At 43.1% G+C, this 25,549-nt stretch overlaps 1 protein-coding gene across 1 annotated transcript; it reads right to left on the reverse strand.

Annotated features, from left to right (window-relative positions):
- Positions 1-235: 235 nt before the first annotated feature.
- LOC119647035 lies at positions 236-1,250 on the reverse strand. The gene is made up of 2 exons (XM_038047780.1): positions 1,126-1,250; positions 236-915 (listed from the first exon to the last, which is right to left on the reverse strand). Exons 1-2 carry the CDS (start codon positions 1,172-1,174, stop codon positions 473-475), a joined length of 492 nt encoding a protein of 163 aa, XP_037903708.1. The 5' UTR covers positions 1,175-1,250; the 3' UTR covers positions 236-472.
- Positions 1,251-25,549: the final 24,299 nt, after the last annotated feature.

The raw sequence follows: 25,549 nt of genomic DNA on the forward strand, positions 1-25,549 counted from the left end.
ACATGGTGATGCCCCTATATGACGCCTAGGTTCCAAAGTACCCTGAGATGGTAATTATATGTTCGTATTACATTTGTAGGATGGAGGATGGATTTCTAATCCTAATAATTTCGGAACTTAGGTAAAACTAGTTGCCTCCATCATCATTACAGCACTCGAGGGTAAATACAAAAGCGGAATAGGTGGCGGCTGAAAGCCAACTAAGTACCTTTTCGTAGTACTAAACTGAAAAGGGAAAGAATGGACCAGCTTTTTTATTTACAGAAATTTAGAATAACAGTTCAAGATAACTTAGATCTTAAGGTTACGAGTTAAAGCTAAAGAAATGACTTCCCACAAATACTGAAAATCACAATTAAAGGTAGCACAATGAACAATTCTGATTAATATCTTTGTTTTTACTGTCACGGGTTGCAAGGCAACCGCATCACTTTTCCATCAAAACAGGAAGCGCATTCAAAAAAGTCAAGCCTTAGCAACTCCAGCCGTCCCATGAAATACAGCCCATGTGTGTTGAATTCTTTACAAAACCTTTTCCATCAGGGCATGGCAGCTCAGTTGGTGTCCCATTTGGTGCAGCGCAAATCCAATAGTTATGAGGATCCTGAGCTCGAACTAACGTATCGCGGTCTGCTCCAGAGCAATCAATGGGGACCACATTTTTGTTGCAAGGCCACAAGCTGAACGGCGCACAACCATAAACCTGCTCATCATTCACGAAAACATGTCCAGCATCACATTCGACTAATCTTGGATTTCCATCGGGAAGGCAAACGTAGAAGCTTCGAGGATCACTGGCCGGATACATTATATAATGTTCTTCAGCTGTTTCACATTTTGGCTCCTCGAATTTATAGGCTTTGATACCATTGCTTAGTAATAAAGTGAAGGCGAATGCGAGCAGCCCTTTGGAGCCTGAAAGATACGAGTATGAGTCCTGGTCGAAGCTATGTTTTTATTCATATAAAATTCTGAACGTCCTTCTGATTTGATGCTAAATTGAGTGAGTTCTGTACCGAACTTCTCCAATCTTTTCAAGCAATCAAAATCAGCGAAAGTATTTTTCACTATATGCACTCTACCAGATTATGTAACACAAATTTTAGAGCAAAATGCGCTCCTTACCTGCCATTTTAAATCTGAAAAATTCTAAATACGAGTACCAAAACCACATAACCCACACAGGTCTTTTATAGACTTTTCAGTGGGTTAGCAGCTTATCAATTCGCCTAATTTTGCAATGTTCCCTGACATATCTAAATTGAAAAACTAATAGGAGGGGTGATTAAATCCTTCAAAAAATTCCCAGAAATAGATTTTAATTATTTTTTCAGCGTCAGCCCAATTAGGCTTATCATCCGAAATGCGAATGAATTAGGAAATGTTCCTTGTAGAGGAGCAAGAAGGGAATGTTGTCAAACATGAGAACAAGATTAATTCAGAATTTTGGGGCAGATAAGGAAAATTGCATGCGTTTGTGCGTTATTCACCTATTTCTTGGAAAGTTTCGGTTTAATTTTGTGTGTGTACAGCGGTAATTAAATGTGGTCTTATGGAAAAAATTGGCATAGAAATGAGGTATTACAGTGATTGCCCAGGTAATCATAAACAGGAACTATCTGCTGATAACGCTAGAAGTGTGTTGACATAATCAGTTCGACGTTTGTACCATTTTTATCTAGAAACTGTCAAATACTCTTTCATGAAGTGTGTCAAGAGGTAATTTTATAAGCACCTACATTTCCGCAAAGAATCTAAAAAACTGTATGATAGTATTTAACTATTTAAGGGGTAATCTCACTAGTTACATTCGAGCGCTTACACTTACAGGAAATGAAAGAAATTTATAGATAAATCTGTATATAGACATCAATTCCACCACTGACTTCACGTTTTGAATGTATGTTTCTGAAGCAGATAAACCAGGCAGTAAAACCAGAGAGATTTAAACGTTTAGATGCGTAGGTTCCTCTGATATTTTCCATTTTCCACTCAGTGAACGCTTAACGCGAAACCTTTACCGTCCTCCAAGCTATTCAAAGGAGCAAAGTGAATCCTTAGCAACGTTTTTTTTAACTTCGTCGGAAAAGTTAGCAGACCTGGTTCAAAAGGACGTCAGTGCAACCTAGCTTTGGAAACTATTCATCTCGGATACTGTAATGACAAAATTGTGATTGCAATGGCCTAAAGATCATCCTGAGTGGTCGGACACGATCCAGAGGGGAGGGCTATTCCAAAAACCTAAAAAGATGGCGAAATTGACCACAAATATTGAAGCTCCATCGAAGTGTTAGCCAGGCTCGGGAATGTCGAAGGGGCAATTTGATCACCCACCTGTCATTATGCCCAAAATTCAGATGTCCTTTCTGGTGCGGACTCTACACGGTCAATTTCGTCATCTTTTTAGGTTTTTGGAATAGCTTTCCCCTCCGGATTGTTTCCGACCACTCAGGATGGTCTTTCTGGCAACCGCATTTATGTCATTGAAGGATTAAGAGGGCGAAAGCCTACTTATATTGAAAAGGAGACGTTAGTAAATCCAACACGCTAACCACCCCATTAAGATGATTATTTCAATAGGAGTTTTGGGCTCACTAGTAAATTCACTGACAGCACTACACACTGTTGGTTCTGAAGGATGTCTAAGACGGAAAGTAGCTGATATCACCACGATGGTGTCCTGATATTGCTCTGATATCGAATTCTCTCCGATGCCTTCGGCCTTCGTGCATATGAATTTGAACCAGTCGATGCATACTTATCACCCGATAAAAGCTTCCGGCTTTGGACTACCATAATGGATGAAGACATGACCTGTTGTTGCTAGCTTCTTAGCTCGGAACTTACTAGCTTCATTGGCTGGCCATGCCTGACGAGACGGGGAGAAAAGGGAGATTTTCCTCGGGTTTGGTGATATGTGTTTTAGTTTTGATGTGGGTTGAGCCGGTGAAGTTGTTGAGTTTGTAAACTAATCTTGGTTTAAATATCCTTCAATGGCTTTAGCTGATCCTAGGTAGTATGCCGAATCTGGGAATCCATATGTCGAGGAACGCTCTGATAACTCTAATGGCCTCCTATCAAGAAGTGGTGCTACATCTGGCCAACACGTAAGTGGTCCAACATGGTCAGATAGCAGCGTTGTCCAACACAGTAAAGCATACCGATAAAATCGACATGGAAGTCCTGAAATCTGGATGATAGTGACGCGAAGGTCCCAATTGGCGATTGACAATTTTTACAACCATGCATCCAACTTCTTCAATTGGTTTAGACAGAGGGCCAAACATACCTTATACAAAAGATTGCTTACCTCAGTGTTCGCAATTTAACCGTAATTGGATAGGAAGGACGGAATATGCTGTCGAAAAATCGATCAATGGTGAATTTGGATCCCTCAAACCTCAACACCCGATTATTATACGTTATTGACAACGTTGTCGTCCTAAATATCTTTCTAAATATCTATATATCGATGGTAAACTGTAATGAAAATTGACATTTAAAGAAATTGAGCACTGTGTTTCTTGATGGAAGATATGAAAGCTGGTGAACATACTTCAACCGTATGACGAAATTTTTGCCACGTTTCCTGCCTTTCGAACCGAGCTTGCTGGAGAGGGAATCCAATGGTTCCCAGCCCTAGTTTATCCATGGTTCATTTCAACCCTAACTTTGTTTGTAACTTGTATGCCAGATAAATTCCCGGGTTGAAAACTCCCAGCGAGGACCTATCGCTATCATACATAAGTTCGCTATCTAGAAACCTCATAGATGTAGGACGTCATTTACAATTAACGTTATTGTAGGAGATAACCATGGGCTACGCATGAGTTTGTTACAATCGTCAGGATCGGTTAAAAATATGATCATAGGCGTTTCACCTACAGCCTTCGCTCCACCGGCTTTAGAACGTGGTGTCACAGAGACCGGCGGACTTGTGGAAAAACTGGAAGAATTTTTTGTGGCCAGTCCTCTCCATTAGTTATCTTTCTTTCTTCTCCTGGTGGCACATAATTGTTTCATTAGTTGTTCACATAGGTTGTTGTATGAGTCGTAAAGCTCGGTTCGAGGCTTCTGGTGTTAGGTACCTGAAAGTAATTGGGACCCCCGCCCTCCGCACTGTAAAGTTTGAAATGAAACTAGTGTGATCTAGGATTTAGATGCGGATAGTTTTCAAACGAACAAAATCCAACACTTTTCAAAACAAACACCTTTCAGCAGCCACTGGGCGTACCTGATTTGACCCCCTGCAACTTGTTTCTATTCAATGGAGTGAAAATATCAATACGGGGAACCTGTTTCAGTAGAAGAGAGATATGGCTCTGGTAGACAAACCAAATGCGAGTATACCTTTATATAAAGCCATTATCTTCACTTTTTCCAATTAGGTAGTCTCTGAGAATGAACCCTTCATTTGAATATCAACCTCCCTTCAACAACTTATATCAACCTTAGGATTGCCACAAATAGCACTAACCTATAAATTTTGTTTGATACATGGAAATATTTGCAAATTTGAATTTTACACCCCACTTTGTTTACATAAGGACCTGCCCACTATTCAGATGGGAGGACTTAGTAAATAACACAAGCTATACGAAGTTAGAGGACGTGGTACCTGGCCGAGAAGAATGAAGATGAAGACTTCGGAAGACCCAGAAACAACATCCGATTGTAGCGACATAGAAGAAGGCAGTTAAACTCATCAGGGTTTGTACGCAAAGGAGGAGGTTCACAACCAGGCCAGGTAGGTAGAGATATATGCCCACCCATAAATATAAAATTGGTTACAAAAAGGATACCCAGAAAATAAACGAAATATGAAAGAGGAGTACGATGCAGGGATTCGAGCAGGCAGCTTTCGAGAGTTGGCAAGCGGGCTCCCAGCCGTCAATATCAGCAACCACAAGACCTCAGTTGTGCTACAAAATAGTGGACTGGAAATGGTCTCCACACTCTTTTCGCAGAGCCTCGAAGCGAGAGGAGCATACCACCCAAACCTCAAATGGGAAGGTCAAGCGGGAAATGCAGGAGGCACTTTGTCAACAGAAGATAGTGAAAGGTAGAAAAAAAGCGGAGAAAAACGGAGAAGGGACGGTGTTTGAGAACTTTTTGATACCCAGCGGACAAGAAGAAAAAAGTTTTTTCACCGAGGAAATGGTGGGCCGGCAAAATTGGGTAGTTGCTCGGCGTTGGTAAAAGGGGGAGGAGATCTCATCATCAACGGCACAACAACCGGTAGCCGGTCTAGGCCAGCCTCGATAAGGAACTCCAGACATCCCGATTTTGCGCCGAAGTCCACCAATTCGATATCCCCACAAGCTATCTGGCGTCCTGACCTACGCCATCGCTCCATCTTAGGCAGGGTCTGCCTCGTCTTCTTTTTCTACCATAGATATTGCCCTTATAGAGTTTCCGGGCTGGATCGTCCTCATCCATACGGATTAAGTGACCCGGGCGCCGGAACCTATTGAGCCGGATTTTATCCACAACCTGACGGTCATGATATCGCTCATAGATTTCGTCGTTATGTAGGCTTCGGAATCGTCCACCCTCATGTAGGGGGCCGAAAATTCTTCGGAGGATTCTTCTCTCGAACGCGGCCAAAAGTTCGCAATTTTTCTTCAGAAGAACCCAAGTTTCCGAGGAATACATCTACAATCTACTTTCTTATTCCCTTTGTTATTCCCATTTGATCAAGGCGGTTTGATGTTGTTGGTTGGTTGGTTTTTGGTGTTGACGTTGCCACCATATATTTTGTCTTGCCTTAATTGATGTGCAGCCCAAGTTTTCACTCCTCAAACCGCCTGCTCGATTTGAATGAAGGCAGTTTGTACGTCTCGTGTGGTTCTTCCCATGATGTCGACATCGTCAGCATTGGCCAGTAGTTGGGTGGACTTAAAGAGGATCGTACCTCTTGCATTTACTTCAGCATCATGGATCACTTTCCCCAGGGCCAGGTTAAAGAGGACGCATGATAGGGCATCCCCTTGTCGTAGACCGTTGTTGATGTCGAATGGTCTTCAGAGTGATCCTGCTGCTTTTATCTGACCTTGCACATTGGTGAGGGTTAGGTTAGTCAGCCTTTTCGGGATTCCGAATTCTCTCATGGCTGTGTACAGTTTTACCTTGGCAATGCTATCATAGGCGGCTTTAAAGTCGATGAATAGATGGTGCAACTGTTGTCCATATTCTAACAGTTCTTCCATCACTGGCCGCAGAGAGAAAATCTGAACTGTTGCTGATTTGCCTGGAGTGAAGCATCTTTGGTATGGGCCAATGATGTTCTGGGCATATGGGGCTATGCGGCCTAACAAGATAGCAGAGAATATCTTACAGACGGTGCTCAGCAGCGTGATACCTCTATAATTACTGGACTGTATGATATCTCCCTTTTTATGTATGAGACAGATAATGCATCGTTATCAATCGTCAGGCATTGATTCGCTGCCCCACACCTTGAGCATAAGTTGATGAACCACTTGGTTTAACTAGTCGCTTCCATATTTAACCAATTCGGCTGTAATTCCATCGGCTCCTGGCGACTTATGATTTTTAAGCCGATGAATTGCACGGACTGTTTCTCCCATACTTGGTAGGGGCAGTATTTGTCCGCCGTCTTAAGTTGACAGGACCTCCAACTCGCCGATGTTCTGGTTGTTCAGTATCTTATCAAAGTACTCAACCCATCGCTCCAGTTCTGTCCGAAATCAGATTTTCCTCTTTGTCTCGGCAGGATCAGCATCGAGGTGTATAAGGCCTCATCCTGCTGACTTGTGGTCCGCTCTCGGTGCCTGGTGCGGTTGCTCCCTGTACTTTTCTAATTCACAGACTTGTTGGTTCTCCCAGGCTTCCTTTTTTCCGTCTGTGAAGTCGCTTCTCCGCTCGACGGAGTTCGTGATAAGTCTCTGCGTGCGCCCTGCGTTCTTTGAGAATGCAACATTGCTCGGTATGCGGCATTCTTCCGTTCCGTTGCTAGCTTACATTCATCGTCAAACTAGCCGTTCCGACTTTTTTTGCGGCTGGGTCCAAGTATCTTTGTGGCCGTGTCAATGATAACATTCTTCAGATGGTTATAAAAATTTGTTGATGCTTCATCTACAGGATCTCTGTTGACTGCGGTTATTGCGGCATCCATTTCCCTCTTATAGGTGTAGCGGAGGGCTGTGTTGTGGATGGCTTCAGTGTTCACTCTCACCTGATTGTCAGAGGGGATTATAGGTGGTGGCGTAATTTGAGCTAGGAGCTCCATGCCAACGAGATAGAAATCCAAGTCTATATTGCCCCCCCCCCCTATATGTTCTCACATTCCTCAAGGCTGAGAGGTGGTGGCGTTCAATCAGCGCGTGGTCAATTTGGTTGAAAATGGTCCTGTCTAGAGAGCCCCACGTATGCTTGTGAACCGCTCTCCTCGCAAATCAGGTCCTTCCAACAACCATTTCGTGCGATACTGCTAACTGGATAATCCGCAGCCCGTTGTCATTGGTATCCCTATGTAAGCTATGGGAGCCGACGTGCCGCCTGAATACGAGCTCTTTCCCTAGTTGACTGTCGATATCTACAAGTATGATTTTAATATCATACTTGGGACAGACTTCGAGGGTCCGCTCAACTGGCCCGTAGAAGGTATCCTTCTCCGACTCCGCAGTCTCCTCTGTAGGGGCGTGAACGTTAATGAGGTTTATATTTCTAAACTTGCCTCGCAAACGGAGAGTGCATAGCCTTTCGCTTATATTTTGAAATCCGATAACAGCAGGTTTGATTTTTTGGCTGACTAAGGAACCTACTCCGAACACATAGTTTACTTCGTAACAAGTTGTTTTCCGTGTAGCGTTGTCAGCCCTACCCAACCCCCAACCTGGAGGATCAGTTGATACAATTTGTCCCGTTTTTAGGGGCGGGAGACTCGCCTTCATCCTTCTCCGTCTGCAGCTTTTCGTTAAGAAAGAGCTTCCAGCGGTCATCACGTGGAGATGGAGACAGGGCTTGGTTCAGCAGGCGTTTCCCAAGTTTTATGCTCCATCGTGGATACCAATTCCCGTTTCGCCCTAGGACCAATAATACCCTTTGACCGTCCCTAATTACCTAACTCGGGTAATCGAGGATTACCTTGCGGAAAGCATTCTCCTGTATTAGGAAGACGACAAATCGAAAGAATACAATGGAAGAACGAACGTTCCCCGAGGTACCGTAGTGGGATCATTACTATGGAACATGCTTTGTGATGATGTGCTTGGCTATAGTATGCCAGAAAAGGCAACGTTTAGTGGTTTCGCAGATGACTTGGTTTCAGTTGTGAAGTACTACCAAAGTATAGAATTTTATGGAAGTTGTAACGAACTTAAGTGGGTAGGATGCTCAGAGTGATCATCCTAAGTAGCCGACAACGACCTAGAGGACAGAGCTATCCCAGAAACCAAAAAAAAATTTGGCTAAGTTGACCGTGAAGGTCCGCCCGCAAAGATTGAAGCTCCATCAAAGTGCTCGGTCGACACGTTCTTGCACGCCTCTGTGCTAGCCAGGCTCGGGAATGTGGGGGACGCTTCATTACTACAAAATTAACGTGTCTATTCCGATGCGTGGGTCCGCATCGGATTCCAAAATAGACATTACAAGGTAATTCGTGACGGCCTAACGAATAACGACCAGAACGCGAGCTAAAATGGAAAAAGAAAAAAACGGATCGACCGCGCGCATGGGGCCGTAAGTCTCCGGACCCGAGTGCAGCGATCAAGGAGGGGAAGATCCACGACGGATCACAGTCCCAATTATTGCCTCTTCCGCCTCAGATCTTGAATGAGGCGCAGCCCCTCAGGCTCCCACCATTCCTTGACATCCTCAGGCCAGTTTGTCTTTTGAGGATGTCCCTGTCAGGTTCTGCGGGATCAAAAGAGAGGGAGGAAGTCCTCAAATTACGCAAAACTTGGTTCGAAACCATAATGTAATTATTCCAAAAAAAAACAATTACAATATAAAAAAAATAATCAAAAATCAGAGAGAAAAAAAAATTAAAACTAAAATTAAATCAAATTAAAAATCATTAAAGAAAAAAGAAGAAATTTGAAGAAAAAAAACTCTAAACTTATTGTTGCAAGTAAACACTCCGAGCTCGGCGTGGTAGCTGCTCCTGTGTGGAAAAAAATTAAGCACATTAGGAATTTCGAAACAAAGTTACAATGTTTGATATAGTTCTCTTTTTCTTTTCTATAATAAAAAGGAAAACCTTTTTGGGTTCGATTACTTCACTGCTGTACGTGAGGATTTTCCCGATCGGGGCTGCGAATCCGGCTAGATGGATGGTATTCTCGTCTCGGACCCCAAAAAACAAAGGGTTCGCGCCGTTCACCGCAACCGTTCCATTCACTTTGCACCTTTTCAATTCAGGTGTTATGAGAATAAGTCATTGATTTAAATGTGACAAATTCCCCTCAAAGTCTGCATCCAAAATAAACGTCAAAACTAAAACCAACACTATATTGGTAAAAAAACGAGGACTTTTCGATTAATGGGCTGCTATATTTTATAACAAGGATGAGGACCCCTTTCAACTCAATACTCCTACCTTTTCACTCTCCTTTCCGCCTCATGCTACCGCCAGTCGTCACGGTGTGCTGGCAGGTCAAGCTCAGCAGGGCTCCATTGACCTGGAGGTAGCATGGAAGGGAGACGATAAAGGTCGCGAGACCCGTGATTTCGTCGATGTGATATGTCGTTAAAAAAAAAAAAATTGGAAACCAGCAAAAGGAAGTCCAAAAAAAAAAGAAGCGAAATTATAAGGTGCAAAAGCGCAAAGGAAAAAAAAAACGAAGTATATAAAAAAAAGCAAAAAAAAGTTCAAATAGTCGAATCAATCGAAAAGAAAAAGAAGCAAAAAAACAAAGAAAGAAAATAGTGAAAAAGAAGAAAGAAAAATGAATTGCGAGGATTCCTCTCTCTCCAAAAAGCCATCCCACCATCAAACAAAAAAGGATCACGAGAATTCAATCTTCCTCGTCTGAAGTTAGGGAACACAGTAAAAATGAATCATTGAAGACGGAACGGCACAGCATATAGCCGACTATCTCCGTATTCCATCAAGGATTCATCTCACCCGTCGCTTCATCCCTACGAAGAAGAAAGAATATTTAAATTTTTTCAAATGCTGAAACGAAAAGATAGCCGTTTAACATGAAGGTAGGGAAGGACACCCTCAGAAGACGGAAATACCTTTCAGCTTATAACCGCAAAGTCCCGTAGGTCCAGAGGCTTCTGGAAGGCAATCACCTACGAGACGTTAAGTCTCAAGACAAGCACAACAAACGACTAGCTCTTATGGTATTCTACCAAGGATAGGGCAGGAAACTCTACGTTACAAGGTGGGAAAGGAAATTGACGCTTAGGAACACTTGCTTCCGGGGAAAAAGGCGTGAAACCTAAAACTAGAAATGTGAAGGCAAATGTACATGGAATCTAGCCGGGAACAATGTTGAGAATCTATTGATTCTCTATCCGACACCACCAAACGAAGTTGTGAGCCGGAATAGGCTATCTTCCCCTTGATTCAGAAATCCTGCAAATAAGAAATTAGGCCTGAATCCAGGAAATGTTGGGCCTCACGTTGGGCGCCATTTGTAATGAACTTAAGGTGCGTAGGTTGTTCAGAGCGATCATCCTAAGTGGCCGACAACGATCTAGAGGCCAGAGCTATCCCAGAAACCTAAAAAAATTGGCTAAGTTGACCGTTAAGGCCCGCCCCCAAAGATTGAAGCTCCGTCAAAGCGCTCAAAGGACCCTCCCACATTTCCGAGCCTGGCTAGCACAGAGGCGTGCAAGAACGTGTCGATCGAGCACTTTGATGGAGCTTCAATCTTCGCGGGCGGAAATTCACGGTCAACTTTTTAGGTTTCTGGGATAGCTCTACCCTCTAGGTCGTTGTCGGCCACTTAGGATGATCGCTCTGAGCAACCTACCCACCTTAAGCTCATTACAAAGTGAAACCATGCATGCCCTCAAAAAATGATTACGAATGATCAAACTACATTTAGCGGATGAAACCGCAGAAGCGACCTTAATTACTAATCACAGGAGAAACAGATCCGGATTGCTAATCACAAGGTTGTTTTAAAAGAGGTTATTAGGTATGGGCGGAAGCATCTGACACTCCAGATCAACAATGGTTTCCTGAAGGAGGTGCCTTCGTGATAGCAAGTCAACTTTTAATAGCTACTAAGAGGACTCGAGAACTATAAGGAATTTTCCGGGATCTCAATAAACTATAAGAAACATCACTATATTTAGCTTAATTACAAAAATTAATTATAATTTTAGAAGGTTGCATGCCATATACATGCATTCGCAATATACCTACTCTGCCATTAGCAATGTCCACTTTTTGTTGAGTTTGAGGAGTTAAATTCGTATCTATAAAAGTGTTTCAATGTAGGAGGTACAATAATGGTTAGGTTGACACTATTAATTGACATTAAAATGTATTTCAAGAAAAGATAATTATTCCATGACTTGCAGTAACGGTAGATATCCTTCGCCGAAGTAAAATCCATTTGGGGCATCTTTGTTATGCTTCCACCACTATGGCGTCCCGATGACGAAATGCTGAGTCTTTGTGGCAAAACAAAGAATAAATTTAAGTGTTTCACTATATTTGGGTATTTCCAATTGTCGAGTGTTTAAGCATGCGACACATAATTGACAGTCTGAGATAAATAATTCCGACGAAGATGGAAATTGGTATCTTTTCGGTATTCCTCTTAATGACTAAGCACCTTCCAGTACGCCCCGTCTTTCCGACATGGAAAATTAAAGACAATTTTAAACGGTTCGAAGGACATTTCTCGTATCTTCCCTACAATGGACAAGATTGAAATCCGCGTATTATTCATTTCGATGCAGTTACGCGATTCGCATCATTTAATGGCAATCTGGAACGGTTGATTGTGTTTTAGGACGCAACGACAAACCATAATGAGTTAATTATTCATTATTCCGTAATGGGACGAGTGTGACATGTGCACGACTTTGTATCTGAAAATGCAGCGGAGAAAGCGTCAAACATGATTTAAGAATTGCGTTCTCAACATCTCCGAGTGAAACTGTAACGAATGAGCCGTTCATCTGGCGGCGTTTTGCCGGTTCGTTCACACGCCACGGTTCAACGACAGAACCCTGAGGAATACCATTGGCGTGACTAATTTCCAACTGTTACCAGCGCAGCGGTGCATCCATCTTGAGAGGTCTTGCATTATTCACGGTGCCATAATTAACGAAATGATTTGTCACTTCTCTTCTCGTTAGCGAAATCCTTTTTTCAAAGAAAAGATATATAATTTTTTCCATCGATCTTTTGTGATCGGTTTGGGGTTCATCATCCGTCCATTGGATACGATGCTCGGAATAGCGGTTATGGAGTCAGATACAACATCCTTTCCTACTTTACAAAGAGAGCTGCCATGCTGTGCAGTGATATTAAAAGTTAATGTAGATAAATATCGGAAATGGATTATCATTATTCTGTTAAGGGAAAGTCGCACCGCGTCTTTGAAGAACTATTGTGCCCCTTTTACTGGTTATAGTGTACCTGTTGATCAACTTTAGTATGTTCCCCACTTCCAGATTTTTCAGCTTTGCATCTGGTATTAAGTGTTCTCCCAGATGTCTCGACCTACTTTGCACAAGTGCCGGACACTGTCCCAGGACGTGTTTCGTCCTCCTCCTCACAAAAGCTGCAGGCAGTGTCCATAGATATCCCTAGCTTCCCTAGGTGATAGTTCAGCCGACAATGACCAGTGAGAATTCCCCCTATTATTCGGAGGTTCTTTTTGGTGAGGTTTAAGCAATCCTTTGTGCACATGGGTTCGTATCCCCCAATAAGCACCATGGACTGCTCCACCCTTGGTAGGCCCGGAAAGTGGATGTGCAGATTTAGTTAGTTTCAAGATGCTTCAAATATGTAGAATCAGCTAAAATATGGAAGTAACCATCAAGAAATTCATTTTTTCCATGATACCTATGCAAGAGTTTTCCACCAAATGATTGAAAACAAAAAGATACTCAGATACTATCTTAATTATTCAAAAAGCCACGCGAAGAAAATGACTGTAATGAGCAGAGAATATTGAGAGCATTTAAATCTAGCTAGGTAAATCGTTGGGAGCATCAAATCATAACCGTAAGATAAATTTTATTTTCCGACGCAGGCTGGTTGTTCCAGAGAACGCTCTCTTGGGTACGGAGGGGTAGCTCCTGGTTGGAGGTGACTTCATTGCCAGACTTCAGAGTGAACCAGATCCTGGAAGTGCAACGAGAAGGTTTGGCGAAAGAAGCATTCCTCACGTTACCCTAGCGTCGCGATCCCTCGTATAGTTGGTGGACGGTTGGCAAATTCAGGAAGACTTCTCGATAAGCGATCATCAATACATCGCAATCGAAGTGGTTGACGCTATATCTCGGCGTGCACCAGTTCTGCGCTCAACCTGCGCCTAGATCTTCACGAAGGTGACCACCGGGAGATTCGTCGAGACGCTTGGAATGGACGGAGCCCTGCTAGAGGAACTTCGCACAAACTCATTTGAGAACGACCGCTTGTCGAGTTTCTATATCCGGAAATCACCTACCCGTGGCAAAACTTCTATGGGATGATGGACGGTAAAAATTCCCTACCAGAAGGAGTGTTATAAGCTTCGCTATTGCTACAACATTTAAAACCCCATGAGGAGGCATGCACCACAATGGCAGAATACAGATAAACAAAAAGGGACTCCACAGCGTGCTGAACAAAGGCAGAGCTCGTTGCTGGCAGGACATAGCGGGCGGGGGGATGGGGGTCCTTGCAGACTCGGTAATAACCTTGTCACTCGGAAAATCACGACTCTACCGAAACCCCTGTTCACTTAAAGCTGAATAGGTGGACAGCATTGAAAGTGCATTATTTCCCACACATTCCTTGCCAGTTGATGTTAGCAGCGTAAACACGCCAGACATTGACCAGCTTTCAAGACGAAAGTGCAGCCTCCCCTATATAAAATAAGAAATCGTCAAGACCCGGTGTTATCCTCGTATATAAACTGGTATAGTAGATGACGTCTTCTCCACAGTGTAATATAGTCTGCTCTATTCTGCGGTGCCGATGCATACGCAGATGTTCTTGGTAAGGAGACGTATCGTAAGCGGCTTGCGTAAGTGTAGAAATATGAAGTTTCTCAGGGGATGTCAGCCTACCGCACTGTCTCAGAACCAGCTGTGATGGTGATCGAAGGAGTGGTCTCCGTTGCCTGTGAAACACGGCAACATACACTAAATGAGGGAGAACTTTCTTTGCAGAACGAGTCAAGATGTTGGGTAACTGCGCAGCTCATCGAAACTTAGATCCTTAGTGGAATTGAAAACATGGTGAGACTAATTATTTCCTTAATCAGCTTCTAAGCGGATGTTGGAGGTTTTTAGGTTTTTTAGTCTTACCTGCACTGGCGTATTCACAAACAGATCTTTAAATCACCAGACGCATATTCAACCAAATTGACTACGTCTTCATTGGTAAAAGATGGGCGTCAAATGTATTGGATGTACGATCCTATCGAGGACCAAACTGCGATTCAGACCATCGCTTGGTGAAAGCAACATATCGGTGCAGAATCTCCTCAGTGCACCAATAAGGAATCAGCCCTACCAAAATCTTCGTGACTGATGAACTCCGCAGGCATGAACAGCCGCACTAGGAAAAAATGTTCCTTATGCTACACGAGGGAGAAATTAAAGGCATCATCAAGGAAGTCACAGGTCGTGGGATGCAAATCCCGGTGAACGTGAATTGACTGGTTTGACGATGAATTCAGAATATCACACGACGCAAAAAATGAAGCCTACAGAAAATATACCCAACTCGCTCCTAGAGCTAAAAAGGAAGTGTATAACTAGCTTCACCGCATTTTGAAAAGAATAATTAGACGTCAACAACGAAAATAATTTGACGAACAGTTACTGAACATTAATGAAAACCTAGCTAACAGAGACACCAGACTAACATATAGACAAATGAATACAATTAAGAACAGTTACCAGCCCAGGACTACTCTCTGCAAGGACAAAGAAGGAAACATCATCAACGATGCTGACAGCATCAACAAACGCTGGGGGTCCTATTTTGATGAACTTCTAAACCAGATCAATAGTGGTGTTGGTGATCCTGGCCTCACTACACATCCTCTGACAAGAGAAGAAGTTGATTTGGACGTACGGTCAATGAATTCAAACAAAGTTCCGGGCGGGGACGAGATTCCAGCCGAGCTATTAAAATCTGGAGGAACAGGGAGGACGAGGAGATCCCAGACGACTGGCGCAGAAGCATCATCTGCTCCATCCACAAAAGAGAAGATAGTTTGCGTTGTGAAAACTACAATGGCATTTCACTGGTCTGTTCGTCCTATAAAATACTTATGAAAATTCTGGAGAACAAAATAAGACCATACGCCGAACGACTCTTTGGCGAGTATCAAGGCGGTTTCAGGCCGGGTTGGTCCACAACCAACCAGTTTTTTACCGTTAAACTAATCCCGTAAAAGTGCTGGGAAATATTAGACTTACGCAAAAAAGCAAAAAATAAAACGAAAAGTAAGCCGTGCTTCAGCATTACCTTGATATGTAATACTGCTGAACCTGTAAAAACTTTTTAGCACAAAACACCATTTAAACATGCCACATTTACAGGAATACCGACAACAAATATCTTCTTGGAAGAAAGTTAGAAGAACACAAAGAACAGAAACTATTATAGAATTTGTCTCTACCATTTGTCATTTAAATGACATATGGATACATGAAAAAACAGCTGTTAAGATTGTGGTTGTTGCACAGTGGCGTTTTTATCTGTGGCTGTTTTGTGTCGCGTAGAATGGTAGGGGGCCAAAATACCAGCAGGGGCCAAATTTAGACCTTCTCCTCTATTAAAATCGGTCTACTGTCTGTCTGTCTGTCCGTCTGTCTGTCTGTCTGTCTGTCCGTCCGTCACACGCATTTTTCTCGGAGACGGTTATAGCGATTAACACAAAATTTGGTAGAAAAGTGGGAACTGTGAACGCTCACGCATATAGTGAGTTACATCTTCTTACGACGAATTTAAGGGGGGGTCCCCATACATGCAAAAGGGGGGTGCAAATTTTTTTTTCATTAAATATAGTCATGTGGGATATCAAATTAAAGGTCTCGGTTAGTACTTTTCGAAGCCGTTATTAGTTTTGACTTTTGCTGAAAAGGTGGGGAGTGCGGGGGTTGAAACTGGTCATTTTTTTAAAGAACCCATTCTCAGGAACTACCAAACCGAAAAATCTAGAAAAAATCAGGGGGCTGCCACTGTACGGTGCCTAGGCTCCAAAATACCCTCCATATCGATACCTGCTCAAATAAAGTTAATAATAGTATATTATGTTACTATAATTTTTAGTAATTGACAGGAAAACCCCCCTTAAGTTCACCCTAGAATCACAAAATTTTGCAGCAATGTAGGCTACAGTATAGATCATGGTCCTGCCAAATTTGGTGAAAATCGCACTATTACTAACAAAGTTATACTAGGTCAAATCTGCGCTCCTCTGCAAATTCAAGACTATGAATGTCAATATCACTTGAAAGTGGCTTTTTTCACATAATATATGCATATTTTACATGCTACATGCTAATGGGACAAATGCACACCCAAATCTCTTTATAAGAGAAATACACAAAACTTTTCATACCTGAAGCGTCTAGCTTCCGGTTTCCCGACTTGTTTTTCATTGTCCTAGATTCGCAGAAGAAAGGAAGAGTCTAGAGCAGACATTAGGAGGAACAGTAGCACAGGAATATATAATTGGGAAAATGCTTGCGTGCCAGGAGAATTGTAATACAGTGAACGACATGGTAGGGCCGATTCAGTGCAGGTTTAGAGGGGCAGAGGAGGCGAGAAAGACGCGGTTGCGAATGCAGTTAATGGGCGGAAGGAGAAGCTTTGGTTTCGCGGGGAAGAAAAATAATAAAACTTGTTTTTCCCATTCGCTAGTGTTGATTTTTATTTTGTAAAAACCGATATTTCGGGAACCACTTGTTCCTTTCTTTAGTGCAACAAGACTTGTTAGTACTGATGAAGGGAACAAATGGTTCCCGAAATATCGGAATGTGCAAAATAAAAATCAACATAAGTGAATAGGAAAAACAAGTGATGAATGATGAATTTGCATTTTATACCTAACTGCGAGCTGTAGTGATGGCTTCCTCAGTGAGTACTCTGCCAAACTACTGAGTTCCTACACTCTTGTGACCTACTCCCTGTGATGCTGAAGTAACCCACACACATTCAAGCTGAAGCTCCATCCCTCCTCCTTTGACAATCGGGTCTGGGACCGGCTATTATGCCATTTTGTGAAATTTCTTTCACAACACCCTCCGGTACACCCAGAGCTATTTTGTGACCACCATTCTTGGGAATTATTGTTGAAAGACAGTTTCGCATTAGAGGTGTTTTCCTAGGCTATTTACTCGATTAGTGTCTGGAACTCTTCCCTAATGATAGCGCATGATCCTCCCCCCTGACGTGGATCTCGCCAGTTACTCCTTATCTCTCGTGAGCCTTAAAAATCTTAGTCAATATCGTTTAGCACCTCCTTCTCAATACACAGGGAGTTTATCTGTTTTCGCTCTCGTCCCCTTTCGGTCCCCATGAGCTCCACAATTCCTTAAGGGGTCTTCTCCAAAGAATGATTCTCCGGTTTTTCCTACCGAAACTAGAACTGATGAGGCACTGTTTGCCGTTGATAGACTCCCACGACCAATCAATCAACCCGATCGTAAGGTTCAAAACTCTCCCCATAGCCACATGACCATCATTTGGAGTAATTATGAGGTTTAGATGCTCCTCCTGCTTATTTCTGATGGAGTTCTAGGAAAGTACTGTGCCCTCATGTATGCCCCCGATATATTGTTCAGTCTGGCAATTTAGAAGATGTAGTCCTGAAACATTTTGCTGTATCATTCGTTGCACAGTTTGTAAATATCCGTCCTGGTTAAACAAATGATTCACAGTCCATTTATTATACATCTGCCCGGAAGTAAGGTTTTCAAGTTTTTCTTTGCTCCTCATGAATAATAGCTCCGGATATGACTAGTACCCTTAGCCTCACTAGCTTTAGCCAACCCCGGATCTCCTTCACTGCTCACCTAGCCTATACTTCTCCCCTTCTCAAATTAAGAATAGGATTTCTTGAGAGCTACTCCCCGTCTCTCCTCATCTTCGACTATTTGGTAGAAGCTTTAGGTCTTCAGGTCAAAAAGCACAGATACCATTCGTCTCCTGCGCCATTGAGGTCCGTTCTTCGTAAATTCTTATATACCAAGGTATTCTTGCTAGTCTGCGCCTGCTGACCGCTCATCCTTACTGAATAAAGTTATCAGGAAGGCCAATGTTGACCTTGGTTTTCCTGGTTGACTTTTCAGCTTCTCTCTTTTTATCTCTCTTCTCTTTCTTTTCCTCGCTCCTTCACTAACATAATATTTTAATTGTCAGTGTTGCGGAGAATCAAACTATGTTCGGCATGGCCTTTATCTTGTTTGTTGCTTTTTTTTTGACACACTCTTTTGGTTTCCGTTAGTATGAGGGTAAAAAAATCTGCCATAGCCCCAGTAGCACGATAAGGTCCCAATTATTCATTGGGTGGGGGACATTTTTCGAACACTAATGTCTTGGTCATGAAGAATGTGGCTTATCCCCACACACTAAAGGGAATAGTAAATGAGAGGGTTCGGCCCTTGGGAAATTATATTTCAGTATATCTGTCTACCGTGTATTGACCCCTAACGAAGTGAAATTACGTAGTCTTGCAGCGCGGCAGGATTTGCAGCATTCGCCGACTTAGTCAAAGTCTAAAAAAGAACGAAAAAGTTAACTGACGGTTTCGTCCAGGGCAGAGGCAACTCATCAGACCCTGCTTCACCTCTGCGCTGGGAGCAACGTGACTGAAAGTAACGACAAATGGTAATCGCTCCACTTAAATGTAATCGCAAACACGTAGTTGGTACGAATTGAAGTGGAATCCATCATACGTCCAGACCTAAACCAGGCCGAAGTAAGTGGTGAGGCAGAATCTGATGAGTTGCCTCTGCTCTGGACGAAACCGTTAGTCAACCTTTTCGTTCTTTTTTGAAAACTTGATTGAACTGATTTCCGACAGAATGTTGCACTGTTGATGATGATGATGTGGTATCGTCCTCCAATCTTTGAAGACCAGTAGTTGTTCGGCGTCCGTGTATACTGTGCTCTCGGTCTTTCTCGTAGCTTTACTCCGTCGACACGTCGTCCATTTATAACCTTTTTGGGTGTGCGATCGTCACTCATCCGTTGAACATGTCCTGCCCACAGACGGCATTGCAGTTTAACGAATTTCGAGACGTCTAGCTCATCGTACAGTTCATACGACTCATGGTTGTACCGGATGCGCCATCCATCCAAAAATGCGCCGAAGTACTCTCTATTCGAATGTGTTTAGCAAATTTACGGAGGCTTGGGTTAGAGTGCAGGTTTCGCGCACATAGCAAAGCACTGGTCTTATAATAGTTTTGTATATACGAAGCTTCGTGTTTCTGCTTTGATTTTATTATGGGAAGGACCGAGAAGAAAGCCTTATTCGCTAGCTGTTTGCGTCGGTTGACCTCGTCAGTCTTATTGGGGTCCTTTGACATGCTGCTACCCAGATATATAGAGCTGTCTACGAATTCGTGTTGAGGTCCCCTACGTTGATGCTGGAATGAGCAGGCGTTATTTTCTTTTTCTCCTCATTGAAGTGTAGTTCAAATTCTTTCTAAGCAGTGTAAAGAATATGTCGGTCAGTTTGCAGGGCATGATATTGAGTAGCGTCCCGCTGGTATTGGATAGCATATTTGAGTGCTAGGTTGAAGAGCGTCAGCCAATCCGTCACCCTGCTACGAACAGCATAATGTTGGACAGTACCCCAGGATCTATATTGTGGTATGCCCGCTTGAAGTCGATAAAGATTTGGTGCACGTCAATTTTAGCCCGAATAAGGCTTTCTTCTCGGTCCTTCCCATAATAAAATCAAAGCAGAAACACGAAGCTTCGTATATACAAAACTATTATAAGACCAGTGCTTTGCTATGTGCGCGAAACCTGCACTCTAACCCAAGCCTCCGTAAATTTGCTAAACACATTCGAATAGAGAGTACTTCGGCGCATTTTTGGATGGATGGCGCATCCGGTACAACCATGAGTCGTATGAACTGTACGATGAGCTAGACGTCTCGAAATTCGTTAAACTGCAATGCCGTCAGTGGGCAGGACATGTTCAACGGATGAGTGACGATCGCACACCCAAAAAGGTTATAAATGGACGACGTGTCGACGGAGTAAAGCTACGAGAAAGACCGAGAGCACAGTATACACGGACGCCGAACAACTACTGGTCTTCAAAGATTGGAGGACGATACCACATCATCATCATCAACAGTGCAACATTCTGTCGGAAATCAGATTTCCCTCTTTCTCTCGACAAGATGAGCATCGAGGTGTGTAAGGCTTTATCCTGCTAACTTGTTGGCAAAACTTGCGCGCCTGGTGCCGTTGCTCCCTTTACTCTTCGAGTTCACAGACTTGTTGATTCTCCCTAGCTTCCTTTTTCCGTCTATGATGTTGCTTCTCCGCTCGATGGGGCTTATGATAAATTTTTGCGCATGCTCACGTTCTTTGAGAATGCAACATTGCTCGGTATGCGGCATTCTTCCGTTCCGTAGCTAGCTTACATTCATCGTCAAACCAACGGTTCCGACTTTTTTGTTTAGGACCTATGTTTCCTTTGTACCGATATACGGGAGCCCCAAATAAAAAGTGACCGCTGCTATAACTCGAAAGTTTTAGGACTTCGTCAACAGCTGTTTTTCCAGTGTTACCTTGGTACCCTGATGCAATACTAATATAAACGATCAAATATGTCGGTGCATGGGCCATACTACATACGTACTAGCTGACGTGCTTAGAAGGCAGAAGCAGCAGTGGATAGATCACCCGTTAAAAAAGGGTGACTATTCCTTTCCTGACTATAAGATTCCATGGAATTCATTATCCTGGGAGAACTGATGAGAATACGTGACGCAGATCCTTTTCAGCGAGAACTGAGGGGAGCGGAAACATATTGATCTTAGACGCAGTTGACGCGCTATGACCTAAGCTGCAACCAGTAGAAACCATAGAATGCAAATTTAACTTCTGATTGGTACTGAATATAGATAACAGTAAAAACCAAATTGGCAATACTCGTTCTCACGATCATTAAACTGCATCTTGACTACCTTGGTCAAGCGATTGCATCCGTGCTACCCCTTGCAACCCATCCCCCTTGATCAGTGGGCACCACAGAAAACCAGACAGTCTATGAACTGTACGAGTCGGAACTGAACATAGTAAACATTGCATTGAATTTTTCCAGCCATTATTGCAGTTTTAAATTGCACAATTTTTGCAGCGAAGCGATCGACCGCCTCAGATCAGAAAAGTTCATCCGCCACCATCACATGTTGCAACCAGCTTCAGCGGCTTCAACGGCGAGTCTAGTGCACACTGTTTGTGTGCTGATCGCGATCGTGTCGTGGCTATATACAATCGGAAGGTCAATGTTATAGAATTTATGTCCTTGGATGCCGTTGTAAGTAATAAATAAGACTTGGCCCAAGATGACTCTACACGAGAAGATCCCTTTTTTTTTGCGGAGCAGCTTAGTTGCATTGCGGAGAGCTGGCGCATGGAGGGCGAGCTGCAGGAAGATCATGAGGAGGATTGGAGTTCTAGAAGATCGATTAGTGTTTGGTATCGGCTTACAAATCTGCCTCTGCGTGAAGCTACATATGTGCTTGGATATAGTCAGGCCTACATATGGCAAATTATTGAGATTTATGGCTAGGCCTACTCCTCGTACTAAACTATTGGCAAACTTCCGCTCATCGTGAGGACAGTTGAAGAATCGAACCAAGCTGTAGTATCCGAACAGCCCTGATCCTTCTGAGGGAAGAATTAATTTCCGTTCCTTCACATCCACACACATCGGGGAGATCAGCTCAATATTTCACTTCTTCCTCTGATGCTGTAACTTTGTAATTCGCGTAAATAACAAATAAAGCAGGCCGTCCTCTGCAGCGATCGATGTTTATCCTTTTTAAATTCACGATCATCTCATAGCCATGAAATTGTTTAGACACTATCTGACAAGAGCAATGGACGATTGAAAGTTGTAACTTGCATTGAATCGGCTGCCGATAATTGTAGTCTGAAATGTAAGTCATACCGTGTCGCGTGTAATTTGATAGTAATGCGAGGAGGTGCCAGAACTGAGCCTAAATGCCTCTTAAATGCCGAAGGTCTTTGTCGGTTTGTTAGAATCTGTAGGATTACTTAAATGCCACATTGCATAGAAGAATGTCTTAGCTGAGGTGCAAATTGGCTGTACAACGTCAATAAAATAAGATACTTACAAAGTATCTTCTTTGGATTACTTTGTCTCCTTCTGCTTCGTATCAGACGTATCTTTTCAGTAGATAATATTCTTTCGATAGAACATTCCCAAACTTATTATTGCTCTGAAATTGATGTTGTCTAATTGGAATGCGGGGCGTTCAGCTGACCCGGACAGCATTCCTGAGTGATGAGGGGGTGCTCGAAATTCGACTCGTTTGGCTTGAACATCCAAAAATACCATTCGTCATTGAAACATAAATACGCGAGGATAAACAGTCTGTCAACAGAAATATTCTATCAGTCGGAGCGACCTTCAATAAATGCATTTGCAAATTAACTCAATTGCAATTCCACAATACTCGACTAATATCCAATAATAAACTTTTGAACGTTATAAACAAAAATTCGGCTTGTTCGGCACCAGTATCTGTAGGATGGATAGATAGATATGTACGGTGCAGATGCATGGCGAAGAACAAAAATAAATTCAGACTGAAACGATGAGGAAGACATACTTACTTAGGTAAAACATGGAAACCATTGACCGTGCACTTGGCTGGCTGAGAAAAAGATACAAACACTCAAGATAATCCTGTTCGGCCGGTCAATATACGAAAATAATATTTGCGCAAGAGCTCTACCGATTGGCGTGCTCGCTTTCCAGCCACGTTAGTCTTGGGAAAATCTACATAGTTCTGTGTATGTTTATCCGATCCATATTTCGCAGATTAGTTAGATTTTCTCTGTAAACAACTTTGAAGCGTCTGTTTGCAGACTATCTGCTATGACTGGGTATATTAAGATGATTTCTGACTTTCATGAATACAAGTTGATTGGCGGAAATTGTAACGGCTATTAATACTTCACATACTTCAACCAAATTGGTACCCACGACGGAGCATAAAACCTGCGAAACGCCTGCTGAACCTACACCAACAGTTCTACTACCAAACCCTATCCCCACCTCCACGTAGTGATCACTGGGAGTTCTTTCTTTATGAAAAACTGCAGACGGAGAAGGATGAAGGCAAGTCCCCCGCGTTTAAAAACGGGACAAAATGTACCAGCTGGTCCTCCAGGTTGGTAGTTGGATAGAGCTAACAACCCTATATGGAAAACCGATGTTACGAAGCCACGGAAGGAGACTCGGACAGGATGGATTTCAAAACGACCAACCCGCCAACGACAACGGATTAACGATTTGCGTATTTTCTCGTGGAATGTGCGCTCCCTGCACAGACCGAATGCTGCTGAGCAGCTAGCCGATATCCTGTCCCAATATAAGGCTGATGTAACAACGTTGCAAGAGATACGATGGACACGAACCGGTTTCCTGAAGAAGAGCCACTAAACCATATATTATAGCGGCCATCCAGAAAACCAGGTTTCTTAGTCAGTCAAAAAATGAAACCTACTGTTATCGGCTTTTAAAATATAAGCGAAAGGCTATGTACTCTGCGCTTGCGAGGCAAGTTTAGAAATATAAGCCTCATAAACGTGCACGTGCCTACAAAGGAGACTGCAGAGTCGGAGAGGGATACCTTCTACGAGGCAGTTGAGCGGACCCTCGAAGCCTGTCAAAAGTATAATATCAAAATCATATATGCAGATTTCAACAGTCCACTAGGAACGGAGCCCGTATTCAGACGACACGTTGGCTCCCATAGCTGCGGATTATTCAGTTATCAGTATCGCAAGAAATGGTTGTTGGAAGTGCCTGGTTTGTACTGAAAGCGGTCCACAAACATACGTGCTGATTGAACGCCGGCACCTCTCAGCCTTGGTGAATGTTAGAACATATAGGAGGGCCAATATAGACTCGAACCATTATCTCGTTGGCATGGTGCCTCGAGCTCGCATTACGACACCACCCAGAATCCCCTCTGACAATCAGGTGAGAGTGAATACTGAAGCCATTCACAACACAGCCCAGGAAATTTTACGAACAAGTCAGCAGGATGAAGTCTTATACACCTCGATGTTCAACTTACCGAGATAAAGAGGGAAATCCGATTTCCGACAGAATGCGCATGTAGGAGCGATGGGTTGAGTACTTTGATGAACTACGAAATAACCAGAACATCGACGAGTTGGGGGTCCCGCCAACTGAAGACGACGGACAAATATTGCCACCACCAAGTATAGAAGAAACAGTCCGTGCAATCCATCGGCTTAAAAATCATAAGTCACCAGGAGCCGATGGAATTACAGCCGAATTGGTTAAAAATAGAGGCGACCAGTTACACTAAGTGGTTCATGAACTTGTGCTCAAGGTGTGCGATAGCGAATCAATGCCTGACGACTGGCAAAGAGGAATTATCTGTCTCATACAGAAAAAGGGAGATATTACACAGTGCAGCAATTATAGAGGTATCATGTTGCTGGTACCATCTATAAGATATACTCCGCTATCTTGCTAGGCCGGATAGCCCCATACGCCCAGAAAATCATTGGCCCATACCAAAGAGGCTTCACTCCAGGCAAATGAGCAACTTATCAGATTTTCTCTCTGCGGCAGGCGATGGAAAAACTGTTGGAATATGGACATCAGTTGCACCATCTATTCATCGACTTTAAAGCCGCCTATGATAGCATAGCCAGGGTAAAACTATACACGGTATCCCGACGATATTGATAAGATTGACAAGGCTGACCCTCACCAATGTGCGAGGCCAGATAAAAGCCAGACCATTCGACATCAACATTCGTCTAAAACAAGGAGATGCCCTATCATGTGTCCTCTTTAACCTGGCTCTGGAGAAAGTGATCCGTGATGCTGAGGCAAATGCGAGGAGTACGATCCTCTTTAAGTCCACCCAACTACCGGCCTATACTGATGATATTGATATCATGGGAAGAACGACCCGAAACGTACAAACTGCCATCCAGATCGAGCAGGCAGCGATTGGTGCGAGATCTTGGGCTGCACATCAATGAAAGCAAGACAAAATATATGGTGGCAATGTCAGCACCGAAAACCAACCAACCAACAACATCAAACCACACTGGTCAAACAGGCAGAATCAAGATAGAAGACTACAACTTTGAGACCGTTGGTAATTTCTCCTATCT

Source organism: Hermetia illucens, chromosome 1 (assembly GCF_905115235.1).
Source record: "Hermetia illucens chromosome 1, iHerIll2.2.curated.20191125, whole genome shotgun sequence".
Lineage (NCBI taxonomy): Eukaryota > Metazoa > Arthropoda > Insecta > Diptera > Stratiomyidae > Hermetia > Hermetia illucens.

Bases quoted from the DNA above. Each gene is read 5' to 3' on its own strand.
- LOC119647035 (XM_038047780.1), bottom strand. From the start codon at position 1,174: ATGTGGTTTTGGTACTCGTATTTAGAATTTTTCAGATTTAAAATGGCA. The intron at 916-1,125 runs GTAAGGAGCGCA...CGTATCTTTCAG, and splicing joins TTTCAGATTTAAAATGGCAG to GCTCCAAAGGGCTGCTCGCA.